Source organism: Fukomys damarensis, unplaced genomic scaffold (assembly GCF_012274545.1).
Source record: "Fukomys damarensis isolate Sample0158 unplaced genomic scaffold, DMR_v1.0_HiC HiC_scaffold_14, whole genome shotgun sequence".
Lineage (NCBI taxonomy): Eukaryota > Metazoa > Chordata > Mammalia > Rodentia > Bathyergidae > Fukomys > Fukomys damarensis.
In genome coordinates, this window is record NW_022900926.1 from 1,236,144 (window position 1) to 1,249,053 (window position 12,910).

Sequence of the window (12,910 nt, forward strand, 5' to 3'; positions counted from 1 at the left end):
GTTATTTAACATTGCTGAGATTATCCAATGTGAAGTTCATCCACCCTTTATCACCTATTGCGTATGGTGCATTGCTGGGTCTGAGCGCTAAAGTGAGGGCCCAGACAATGCTGCTCACTTCCAACTGTCAATGCCTAGGAGGTCACAGGGTCTGTATGCATGGGGTGTTGACCGGCACCTGGCCTGGTGGTTGGAGGTCAGGGGAGGACTTTTGGGAATGGGGTGCACACTAGTCTGCGTTTGCAGCCTGGAGGAGGAGTCCAAGAGAGGAAGAGGTGCATAGAAAGGCCAGGGACAGGAGAAAGCACACCCTGGGCCACTCGTGAGTTCATCTGCTTGGCTTGAAGAGTCCCCATCTATAGCTGGACCTCGCAGGGACTCCTAGTCCACACAGCAGAGAGTAACACTGGACATCCCATGTCTGGTCCTGGACCTGACCATCTGTTCAGGGCCCCACCCCCAGACCTATTACGATTTCTAATTGCATTTCCAAGACATTCCGATGACGTGACCACTTGGCCAGGCCAGGCTGCTGCTCCGCTGGACACCCTGACACCTGCATGCAGCATTGCCCATGTGGGCACAGGAGGCAGGAGAGACATGCACGGGCATCACAGCTGCCAGCCGAGCCCCAGTGCAGCCACAGGAGGCCCCTCGTGTGTAGCACTGTGCTGGCTCCTTGTGGGGGGGCACCTCGGCCTCCTTAGCCCCTTACTCTGGTGCCAAGCACTGAGCCGGCCTGTAGTGTGCACAGCCAGGGCACACAAGTGAGGCGCTGACTGCCACCCAAACTCTCGGGGTGGCAGAGGGGTTCCCAGTGACGGGAGCTCCAGGCCAGCCTGGGCTATGGAAGGAGACCTTGCCTCAAAAAAAAAAAGGTTATAGTAAAAAATATGGTGCTGCAATGTGTAAGAACTGTAAATATATCTGTGTACATTTGCACGACATATTCACATTTGTGTAGCACAAGAACCTCACACACTTCTTTTGAACTTTGTCTCGCAGGAGAAGAAAACCTGCTTGCCATTCTACGCCACAGATGGTGGAAGTACATGGTCCTGGGCCTCATCGACCTGGAGGCCAACTACCTGGTGGTGAAGGCGTACCAGTACACCACGCTGACCAGCATCCAGGTACCACGCCCACCTGGGCTGCATCCCTCTCTCATTAATTGTTCTTAATGCGAGCGTAATTAAACAGCTTTTTCCTCTTTGTTCTGAATGTGCCACGGTAATCATTGATACTGTAGGAAAATAATTGATGGCTTTGAAGGTTGCCAGCCAATCTCATGTCAGCAGAATTATTAATAAGTGTAAAAATAAATTATTTTCATCACAATTTTTTAGAATGTTAATAGACTAAGTAATTGAGCTGCTTTATAAGTTTATCTTTTAGCTTATTTTTAATGTGTAAACTTCAGAATTTGAAGGAAAAGATGAGGGACAAAGGTAAAACTCCTAAAGTGCATCTTGCGTGAAAATAGCTGTGGATTCTGACTTTCTCCCTCTCGCCTCCTCCTCCTTCCCTCTCCTCCTCCTCCTCTTCCTCCTCCTTTTTCTTCTCCTCCCTCTTCTTCCTCTTTCTCCCTCTCCTCTTTCTTTGTCTCCATCCCCTCTGTCTGTCACACACACAGCAGGAGCACATGCACACGTACACACAAATGCAAGTTTCACGTAGTTTTTCAAAACTCCCAGGGATGTCTATTCTTCATTGTACATGTAAATGATAAGTTTTCCTGCATTTTTCTTTATTTATCACCCTCATTTTTCTTTGTACTGAAATATTACAAAGTTCATAGCCATTCCAAAGCTCTAGAAAAGATAAACAAAACATATTAGATGTAGCTTAGATTCAATACTTCCACACAATTTCTGCCATCCTGTTACTTTCCTGGGACCAATAACGAAAATGGATAAACAAGCAAACGGAGCACCTGAATAAATTTGAAGCTTACAGACCAGATGATCTAACCCTAATCGGACTTTCCTCTGAAGTCTCAGTCTGCTTTACTGCTGTAATGGGGTACCTGAGGTCAGGTGATTCGTAATGACTGGCACTGCATCAGCTCCAGTTCTGGGGGCCGGAAACTCACCATGGAGGGGCGGTGTGCAGCAGAGCTTCCTGCCGTCTCCCTCCTAGGCAGAGGTGCGAAGCGAGAGGCCAGAGTGGGCAAACGCAGCCTTGGATGGGCACCAGCTCTGCTGCCAGCGTGGAAGCCTGGCCTGGCATCGCTCCTCATCCACCTCTGAGGGCAGTGAGGCCGAGGCTGGGCAGGAGGGTGTGCGGCCCAGGAGAGGAGGAGACAGGGCTGTCCCAGGACCGTTCCTTCTGCGTGCGAGCCCCTAGAAGGCGCAGCAGTGAGCCGGCCTGCAGGTCACCCTGCAGCGCTGCAGCATCCAGCTAGGTGGGCGGCAGGGCCAGGGCAGCAGTGAGGAGCCTGCCTCCTGTCAGTCTGCTCTTCTTGCTCTCTCCTGGACGAAATCCTCCGGGGCGGAACTCGGAGCCTCGGGCTTGGACATTTCCCTCCAGTTTTCAGAGCTACACTTGTTCCAAAGTTGGCTTTCTTAGTTCTACTTTTTCCTTTCTCATCTCTTCCTCTGTGGAAAAGAAATTCCCCAAACATTCCTTTTGGTTAAAAAAGTATTTGGGCCGGCTTGTTTGCAGTATCTCTTTGCTATATATCATCCGTGGTTCTCAGCAAGATTTTAAAGATCTTAAAAGCAGGATTGCGGCTTCTTTGGCATAATTTATAAATCATCCTGATACAGCATAGTGCATAAATTAGCAGTAAGACATAAATGCATCAAATATTGACATGGTGAACCTCTCGCCATAAGAACCCTTATTAACATTTGCTTTGCTTTTTTAAAAAGACCAGATCTCCAAGAAAGCACACATGCATGAGACAGCTCCAAGCTCCAAAGGGAGAAGGGCAGCACTCCTGCCCTTGGTAGTGGCGGTTGTCTGGGTCTCGGTGCTCAGACACCGTACAGTGGACCTGTCAGAGAAGCCCCAGTCACGTGAGCACTTCACACAGTCTACATCCATCAGATGGCTTTCACGAGCTGGGTGCATTTACACAAGGTACACTTTAAAGCCTTTTAAATGGTTTCAGCGGTAAATATACTGAGAAAAATTACAGAAGCCAAGTTCCCGGGGAATGTTCTCTTTGTGAACATCAATGCCATTGATTCAGTAAAATCAGTAACCTGGAGTTGCTTCAGGAAAAGTAGCTTTCTCTCCCCACATCTCCTTTCCTTTGTCTTATTTTTCTTTAGTTTGAAACAAGGTGTAAGGATGAGCTGTCTTAATACAGTGCTCCATAAACACCTTAAGTTTCACACACACACACACACCATTGCATTTATGTTCTAAATGCTTTGACCAAGCTTTTCGTAGGACTGGGAATATCCCTCTCTCCACTAACCCTGCCCTGGGCCCTTTGCACACCCAGAATGCCTGCAGACCTGATGGAAGAAAGCCCACCTGAGACCACCTTTGAAGATAAGAACTTCATTGGCTCTGATAACTGGGCCATCTAGAAAAGGGGTAGTCAGCCTGCAGGGTCCTTGGTCACGTCTTTAGGAGTCACGAGGGCTCAGTTTCCATCTTCCCCTGACTCTCCTGCTGGCTCTATCCTGTCAGGCGCCTCTCCGGTCATACCATGATGCCAGGGCAGTGGGGCTGCCTGCTTCTTTGTGACCAGTGCTAGACAGAAGAGGTGTTGCCCACACCACCCAGCAAGAGTCCATGCTAATTGCTAGAGGAATGCTGCGAGCTCATTGGCTTAGACCTGGACTCTGTGAGCCAACAGGGAGTGAGATTTTTCTCCTTGGTTTAGACAGCTGTTTCTTTATAGGCTACCACTGACATATGAGTGGGGCAGCCACCAGTCCCAGAGTCAGGAGGGCATCAGTGCCAGGAATCACATTTCCGTCACCCGAGGAAGGAAGGCGAGGCAGATGGGTGCAGGAGGACCAGCCAGTGTGTCCGCACCCACTTTAGCCGCCCTCACTCCCACGTCCCAGAGACTCCATGATGAGAACGGATTCCCCTCCCTCATGCTGTAGTGTTGCTCTGGCTTTTTACCCAAGAACAGAGTTCACGTGTTCCCATCTCCTCACCAAGCTGTGAGGAGATCTTTCATAGCAAGGACAGAGTCCTGTCCACCTTGGGATCTCTGGTGCCAGGTAGAGAACCCAGCACATCCAGATAATAAATGTTTAAGGAGGCTGTGGATAGATAAACAGGAAGAGCACAGTGTTGGCAAATGACCAAGCTGGTCCAGGAGCCGAGAGGCAAACCTGAGAGGCCCAGGGGAAAACAGGAGTGATTTCCTCCTGAGAAATATATTTGAGTTTCTCTTTCCATTTCTTTCTCTTTCATTCTGTGGAGCATTGAAAAAAATCACAACCTCTCGCTGGTTTCTTAATTTCTGCGACTTTTTTCCAGAACACTTTTCCTAGGTTGTGTGTATGAAGGCACAGTGACGTTCTGTTCTCAGATCCAGCCCCACGCCTTGGTGCGGGCTGTACAGACCTTCGTCCTCCCTACTTATCCAGCCTTCTGCCTCTCAGAGTAGCCTGTGCACACCCTGTTGAATGCCACATTCTAGGAAAATGTCTGACTCTGTAGTATGACAGAAAAATTAAAATTCCAGTGGAACATCAATTGATCTTTATTGAACAAAGGAATGTGGGGAAGTAAAAGAACAAACTGACCCTAACAGTTCTGGAACTATACTATAAATAAACCTATTAAATAATAATAAATGGTCTGAACATCAGGCTTGTGCTCCGGGGGCTGTATATGTATTACCGTTTAGTAATTTAATTCCTTTTACTTATTGCAAGCCAGCAAAGCTAAGAAGAACTGGCGACGGTTGTCCCTCCTTTCTAGGGACATGGAGCACATAGCAGGTGCTTTAGTCAGCTCGATCGGTAGGTGAGGTCCCCTCGCTACGAACAAGGAAACCACTGCTTACTGCAGAAGCAAGCAGGCCTGGTGCTCTGGGAATGCGTGGGCCGGGAGAGAGAGGAGGACTCGGTGTTCGGCGTCAGGCTGAGCCCTGCAGGGGCAGACCCCACATGAGATGGCTCCCTGGAGGCAGGAATAGTGATTTGCCGAGTGGAGAAAGTGTCCATTCCGTGCGTCTGGGTAAGATGTGGGGAGCAGAGGACGTGGGTTGCTCGGCCAGCACCCGGACTTCTTGTGCTGAACACGCGGTGCTGGTGACAGTCACTCTGTGAGCTTCGGTGGTCCACGAATCATCCAGCAATGCGCCGCGAGGGTTAGGCATAAACACTCTGAAGCTCCCCGAGGTTCCAGTGGAGCCTTTGTCAAAACCTCACAACATGGCCGGGGTTTGGGAAGGTTTCCCTGAAACGGAGCGAGGGGCTGAGACCCAAGAGGGCAGCTGGGGTGGGAGACGACATCTGACGAGAGGCGGACACGGCCAGGCCCTGGGCAGGTGGACCACGGCAAGGACCAGGCCCTGACCCAGACCGCGTGGCTGTGCAAGGGGCTGGGAGCTCGGAGTTCAAGACTGGCAGGGCGGCAGGCACGCAAGCGGTGTGACAGCTCGGTGTCAGAGATGGCGCTGGTCGGGGTGCAGGACAGTGCACAGGTGGACTCACAAAGGCAGCGGAGCCACCGCCAGGCCCGGCCGCGCCCCGGTCTCCCATGCCCAGATGAAATGCGACCGCGCTTCCAGGAAAGGAGCCTGGGGGGCAGCAGAGGAGTGGATGTGGCGGAGCACATGGAGCTCAAAGAGGGCTTCAGCACCATAGCGCGGGGCAGGCTCGCATTTCCTGGTGCTCTCAGAAGCGGAGACGGAAATAGAGCCGGAGCCGCTCTTTACCCTCCGACCGGCAGCCCGGCATGGTCTTGGCAGAAGGCCAAAGTGACTGAGAAGCTTGAGAGGAAAAGATGCTTGGGACGTGATTATTTCCTCACGGGAAATCTCGGAAGGGCATCCCGTCCTTTGGGATCTCCACACAGCTTTCCCCGGCAGTGACATTTTCTAAGGCTTTGGAGTAATATCTGCAGGTGTTGACGCTGACGCGGGGTTGTCAGCCCCACTGCAGGCCTTGGCCATGGAGTCAATTTTCATCCGCTTGGGCCTTCGTGTGCATGTGTGTGTGTCTGTGTCTGTGCATTTGTGTGTCTCTGTGTGTCTGTGTCTCTGTGTGTGTCTCTGTGTCTCTGTGCGTGGTTCAACACAGTGCAAGCCTATGTGTAGGTCCAGTTAACCTCACCACAATCAAGACCAGAGCTGTCCCATCTCCACAGAGGAACTCTACACACCTTCCATCACCCTGTCCCTGTCACCTGGCAACCACGGATCCCTCTCCATCACCCTGTCAGCTGGAGCCTACTGTACACTGCGGGCCTGCACAGTGTTTAACCTTGGAGATTAGCGTTTTGAACTGAGCTCAGTGACCTTAAACCATCTAAGCTGTTACAGGTGTCACTCGTTGATCCCTTCCCATGCTGAATAGTGTTCCTGGTATGGACACACAGGACCCCATTCACCTGTTGAAGATAATCTGTGTAGTTTCCAGCTTTTAGGCTTTTACAAATAAAGCTATAATGGACACTGATGAGCAGTTTTGTGTCAATAAAAGTGTTCACTTCTCTAGGATAAATGCTAAAATGTGCAACTTCTGGATCATATGTTAAGAGAATGTTGAGATTCAGAAACTGCCAAACTTATTTTCAAAGTGGCTGGAACTATTTTACATTCCTGCTAGTAGAGAATATGCCATCTAGTTTTTTCCCATCTTTGTCAGTATTGGATGTTACATTATTTTTTACTTTAGCCATTCTAGAAGAGGTATATTTTAGTAATACTTCACTGTAGTTTAATTTGCATTTCTCTGATGATCAATAAAGTCAAGCTTTGTGCAGAAGAATATTTTTAACTTTGCCTTTGTAATTAGAAGATAAAGTTAAGTGGCAAAAAAAGATAACTTCAATGAGGGAAAAAGATGTTGAGACACTGAAGTGAAGAAAACCAGCTATTTACCAGAAAGTAAAAAGAAAGGTAGAGGCAGCATCATGTTGGATTTATAAGGATTTTCTTCTAAAGATCCTTTGAGGGTTTTCATCTCTCGACTTGGAGGGAATGAATGGTCGGGGCTATGATGTGGAGACAGATTAGCAATGACTGTGGATACATCAGAACTGCAAAGCTATGTGTATAACTGCACTATATGAACCATTGTATACCAGCCTTATGACTTCTTGTCCAAAGAGTGTCCATCTTTTTCAGCTATATAAAACTAAAATACGAACACATTAAACTAGCACTGCTGGGAAAGAGAAGAAAGCAGTCTCATCAGACGTTGCAGTTTGATAATTATGGTTAACTTGCAATGAAACAACTGCTGTCCCCACATTCCCCACGGGAACAGGGAGCAAGAGAGGAGCCACCGCCATCCCTTTCCTTTCTGCCCCGCCTCTCTGGCGTAGGCACGGAAGTCCAAGTCAGTAGAGCACAAACGCCACCGACTCTAGAGCGGGTCCTGAGATGGGCCAAGCAGAGCTGCCCAGTCCAGCTCACGGCTTCCTGGGTTCACAGGCTTCATGGCTCCCCTCACGGAGTTTCGGGTTGGCTGAGAATGAAGTCTCAATAAGTGCAGAGAGTAGCTGGGCAGCTCGTACTTTTCCATGTGTCCCTTCAGTCTAAGGGGAAAGCAACACGGATGTTTCTACCTCCACCGATTAACGAATACCCAAGCCAGGTGCTGCGGCACCCCAGTCCTGCCGGGTGACAGGTGGCTACACAAACAACAGGGTGCCGTACAGCACGCTGCTGAGGTGTGCAAGCAAGCAGGCAGCACCTGGGAGATGTGGGAACAGCTCCTCCTGCCTTGGGTGTCGGCATTGTGGCCCCAGTGCCTAGGAGCTATGGCATGAGAGAGAAGCTGCTGACTTCTGACTGGAGTCAGCTTGGATCCTCCCAAGGATGGGCCCTGAAGGAAGCACAGAGAAGTCTGAAGTCTGGCAGAGACATGTGGTCCACAGGCTCAGGTTCATGACCATCAGCTTGGCTTTGCAAATGGTATTTTCTTCTTTATCTGTGCTCTTTCTACTTGTTTGATGAGAGACACCAGACTGGCAGTTTGATGACTATTCAAGGGTATTTTTAGAGTACAAGATGAAGCTTTTAAGTCCAGACAAGTTCTTATCCCTGAAGGGAATGTGGTATTCTGAGTCTCTTTCAGATCTCCTAGGCCCAGACATCCCATTTCTATGTTTGCAAAAATAACCTCGCTACGTAGCGGCTTCAATCTATCTGTCCAGCTGCGGCAGTTCTCTGTCGGGCTCTGTCCTGGTGAGAGCTGTGACCTTGCCTCCCCCACCCTGAAACTCTAGCCTGCTGGGCACCCCCCCATGTCCTCCCCCCCCCCCCCTTTCCCCCCCCCGTCTCTCCACGCTCTGTGCACTGTCTGCAGAGAGCTTCCCTCCCACTCACCTCCGGGCCAGGGTCTATCCCCGGGGCCAGCTGTAAGGCACAGGGCATGGGTGGAACATGGCTGCTGTCTTGGTGATGGCACAGGCAGGACAGGAAGATGTGTTTGGCCCCACCTGAACTCCTCATGGGTCTCCCCATCTTCCCTTTCCCATGGTGACTGTGCCTTCATTCGGATCTGATAGCCGCTCATTTACAATTTTTCTCTCCCCTCAGAGGATGTCAGGTCCTCCAAGGTAGGACCAGCATACAATTCACGTTTGCTTTCTCTGAAGCATCCTGTACATGACAGACACTAAAAGCACATGGACTATTTTAATAAAGGAGCTAGTGAGTGGAAGAGTGAATTTCCAAAGCCAGCCATGGGGCACAGCTGCACAGAAGATCTGAGAGCACTTTTATTCATGTGGACACAAGGTGTTTGGGGTTCTGCCAGGCCTCCTCGGGATGTCCCAGGAAGAAAGGCCTGTCCAGTCCCCGGGATGTCCAGGTGTGGCCTGGGGCTTAGATGCAGCTTCACCTCTGGACTCACAGCTGTGCAGAGGGTTGACCGCTCAGGAGATCCCCGGGCTGTCCCGCAAGCAAGGCAACAGGGCTGGGAAGAAAGGCCGACTGCGTAAGCTCACTCTGCACAGTTCAGCGGCTGTGGAAGCACAGCCCCTCATCCTCTACCCCTTTCTGAGATGACATGTGGGTCCCCAGGAGCTGTGGACCTGGTGGCCAAGATTGCGTGGACAGCTGGAAGGAGCTGGGGTGCTCTTGGTGCAGGTACGGAGCCCTGCTCCGGTCCAGGCCTGGCCTTCCCACCGTGCTCCCAGCTCTCCCTGCCATCTCCGCTCCGCGCTGCCCCTGCCCCTGGGCCCTGGACTTTCTCCGAGCTCGAGCTCGGAGGTCTTGGCCCGGCTGAGGAGGGGACCCTCCAGTGAAGTGCCTTGTCAGCCACACCCTCCTCCAGCATTCCGGGCAGCAGCCCTTCTGCTTGTAGGGAGCTGTCCCAAGGGAGCCAGCACTTTGCTTTCTGCGCTCCCAAAGCGTCCTGAATTCCTTCCCTGGGCTTCCATCCAGAGAAGACGCCAGCACCTGGGACTCTGCTCCCCTGCCTGGGGGCGGAGAAATGAGTGAGGGGCTCTGCTTCCTCGGCACAGACCTCCTGCCTGCCTGGACACAGCCCTGGAGAAAGCGCCCTCCGTCCACATTCTGGGCGAAACCTGAGCCTGCGGCAGGAACACTCTTGATGCTCCCGTGGTAGAACTGCAGAAGTGGAATCTCCTCTCTCCTAGGTCTGACCCTCCTGACCCTCCTTGCAGAAAACATGGAGAAAGGCAGCTCGGGGTTCTAAAACCGATCAGCAAACCCCGTGCTCCATAAAGGATGTAAGTGCTTTCTCTTTGTGGCTGAGTTCTACAGGTAGACAGCTGCACAGGGCACAATTTAAGCAGCAAATTAAATTTCCAAAATGTTTTCCTCCTTTACTGGAAGGCAGGTGTGTAAACAAATTACCATGAAGCAGGAGCAGGGAAAATGGAGCTAACACAAAAGGCCCTGGGCTTGCAGAGGAGCAGGGAGGACTGCGGTGTGGCGGAGTCCCGAGGTGAGCGCTGAGCAGGATGTCCAGACCTGGGTTTTACTGACACATAAATCTGACCATAAAGCTGGCCCTGGTGATCCAGTTCCCGAGGTGATGGGCACAGGTTGTAAGTCCGTGAGATGCCCTTACACCCTCTCTCTCCCCACCCTGACTGACCTGCTACCCTTCTGTGGACAGCCTGCCCCGAGGCTATGATCGATCATGTGACCACCAGGAATGATTCTGCTGCCCTCACCCCTCCCTCCATCTGCTCCTGCCGCACACAGCCCTCTGGGCAGTGTTGCCCGAGCTCCCGGCTGGCTGTGGCCCGCCCTCCGTGGGTGGCGCTGCTTCAGCCGGGCTGGGCGTGCAGTGTGGCAGTGATCAGCACCGTCAGCTCCCCCGTGGAGGCCCAGTTCCCCGTAGGCTCCCGCCCACCGGCTTAACCCGGGTCCGTTTTGCCTCACACCCCACCTCCTACACGCTGGCTCCCCAGGAAGTTGAGTTTCAGCGCTGCGCGCACAGTGGCGCGGGATGGGAATCCGGCAATCCAGTTCCCACTGCCCTGATGGATCACCTGGAAGCTACGGGGACTCCTGCCGTCTGCCAGGGCAGAATCTCCACACGATTAATGAGGTTGCTCCACGGAATGAACAAAGCTCTCTGGACCACTCCACTGCGGGTGAAAATGCCTTGGGGGAATCCTGCTTTCGCAGCCCCTGGGGCTAAAGCCGCCCGAAGCTGGGAATGAGCTGGGAAGGAGGGCAGGGCTGTGCCGCGGGACACTTGTAGGCTTGACCGCGAACCCCTGCCTGAAATGCTACTGTCAGATACATTTTGTGGATGATTTATATTTTTAGCCCACTAGGAAACACAGCCGAGTGTTTCCTGCAAGTGGAGAAATGGTTTTGTGCTGCGGATAATGACCCATGCCATCTCCTCGGCGCCTTTCCCTCTCGCGCTGCTGCGCAGTGAGACAGCCCCGCAGTCATGGCCAGCTTCACCTCGGGGTCTCGGGGCTGGGGGCCGCCACCCGCCCGCCCGACCGCCCGGCGGGTATGGTGGAGATGGGGTTGGCAAAGAGGGAGACAGCGGCCTCTGCAGCCTTTCCACAGGGTGCTCTTCACTCGCGCGAGCTGTACCCGGGGTTTGGAGAGCACCTCTGGGTGGGGTGTGAGCCACAGAGAGACCAAAGAGCACAGCGCTCCAAACCACAAGCTTAAGGGCCAAGTAAATAAAAATTTTAAACTCAAAATTTCCTTTGCTGTGAAAACTTACAAATGACAAGCCTTGATGAAAACAAATTGTAATTAAATTAAAAACTCAGTGTTCCAGTTAGCCAAGTGCTAAGATCTTTCCAGTTAAGATATTCATTGGCTGAACATAAGCACCTATACTTAAGTGATTTTTAGAAGAAATCTTCTGTTCAGAATTTAGAATTATGTTTTTATCCAAGTTGCCCTTCCTGTCTTTCTCACAGAAAATTTCTATAAATATCATAATTGATAACTTCTCATAGTTTTCTCCAAAGAAGTATTCCTTTGTTCTTTTTCCCCGCTTTGGTACCAGGGATCAAACCCCGGACCTTGGGCTTGCCAGGCAGGTGCAGCAACACTGAGCTAAATCCCCAGCCCTATTACTCCTTTGTTCTTGAAAGATGAAAGAAAACTGATGAGATGAAGGAGAAAATGAAGGATTTTCTATGTTGATTGCAAGATTTGGGGATTTTTTACAACAATAATCTAGTTGGAGCTCATTTTAAAAAATAGTACTATATCCTGTAAAGCATTCAATTAAAGGACACAATATAAAAAGGAATTAACTTCTTTAAAATTAATCTTATCAGTACATTTTAGACATACATAATTATCACATTCTCGTAGGGAATTTGTAAATCTTGATTCCTCTTTTTCCACACTCCCCTCCCTTCCTTCAACCCTTCTTCCTCTCCTTATTTACAAAAGCTTTGTCTCCATTCTATTTTTCCTTCTATTCCCTTTTTTCCTTTTCTCTTCCCTCCTTTCCCCCTCACCCCCCTCTGTATTTCCCCTTCCCATCTGAACATTGTCTATTACAAAATTTTGGCCTTATTTACACTTTTGGTTTCTCACATCAGAGAAACCATGTGATATTTGAACAATTGTGTCCAATTTATTTCACTTAAGAGTATGGTCTCAAGGTGCATCCATTTAGCTAGAAATATCTCAAGTTTATCCTTCTTTGTGGCAAAGTGGCACTCTACTGTATTAAAAAATAAACTACATATCCTTTATCCATTCATCAATTGATAGGCATTTGGGCAGTTTCCAAAATTGAGCTACTCCAAATGGTGCTGCTATAAACATGAGTGTACATATATCAGGTTGTGGTATAATGCTTTTAATTCTTTTGAAAAGATACCCAGCAGGAGAATAGCTTCGTCAAATGAAACCTTTAGTGTTAGTTTTTGAGGAATTTCGACACTGATTTCTACAGTGGTTGTACCAGGCTACTCTCCCACCAACAGTGGAGAGGGTTCCTTTTCTCCCATAGCCACACCAGCATTTGTTATTGGTTATTTTCTTGAAAATAACCATTCTTTTCTCAAGTGAGATGGACTCTCAGTGTTGTTTTAATTTGCATCTCTCAAATGATCAGTGATGTTGAACATTTTTTTCATACATTTACTTATGATGTCTACTTCTTAATCTGCGAAGTATCCATTCATTTCATTTGCCCATTTTTGGATTGAGTCTTTAAATTTAGGGGATATGATTTTTTGAGTTCTTTATATATTCTAAATATTATTCCTTTAACATCTGTAAAAAAATTTTCTCCCACTCTGTGGGTTGTCTCTTCACTCTCTTGGTAGTTTCTTTTTTTTTTTT

The 12,910-nt window shown here is 49.9% G+C and overlaps 1 protein-coding gene across 2 annotated transcripts in view; it reads left to right on the top strand.

Annotated features, from left to right (window-relative positions):
• Slc35f1 (solute carrier family 35 member F1) overlaps positions 1–12,910 on the top strand; it is a 311,583-nt gene that overhangs the window by 243,928 nt on the left and 54,745 nt on the right. For both annotated transcript variants that reach the window (XM_010644966.2, XM_033763196.1), the window contains exon 3: positions 1,006–1,133. In XM_010644966.2, coding sequence (XP_010643268.1) covers positions 1,006–1,133 — 128 coding nt within the window. The remainder of the gene's footprint in view (positions 1–1,005; positions 1,134–12,910) is intronic.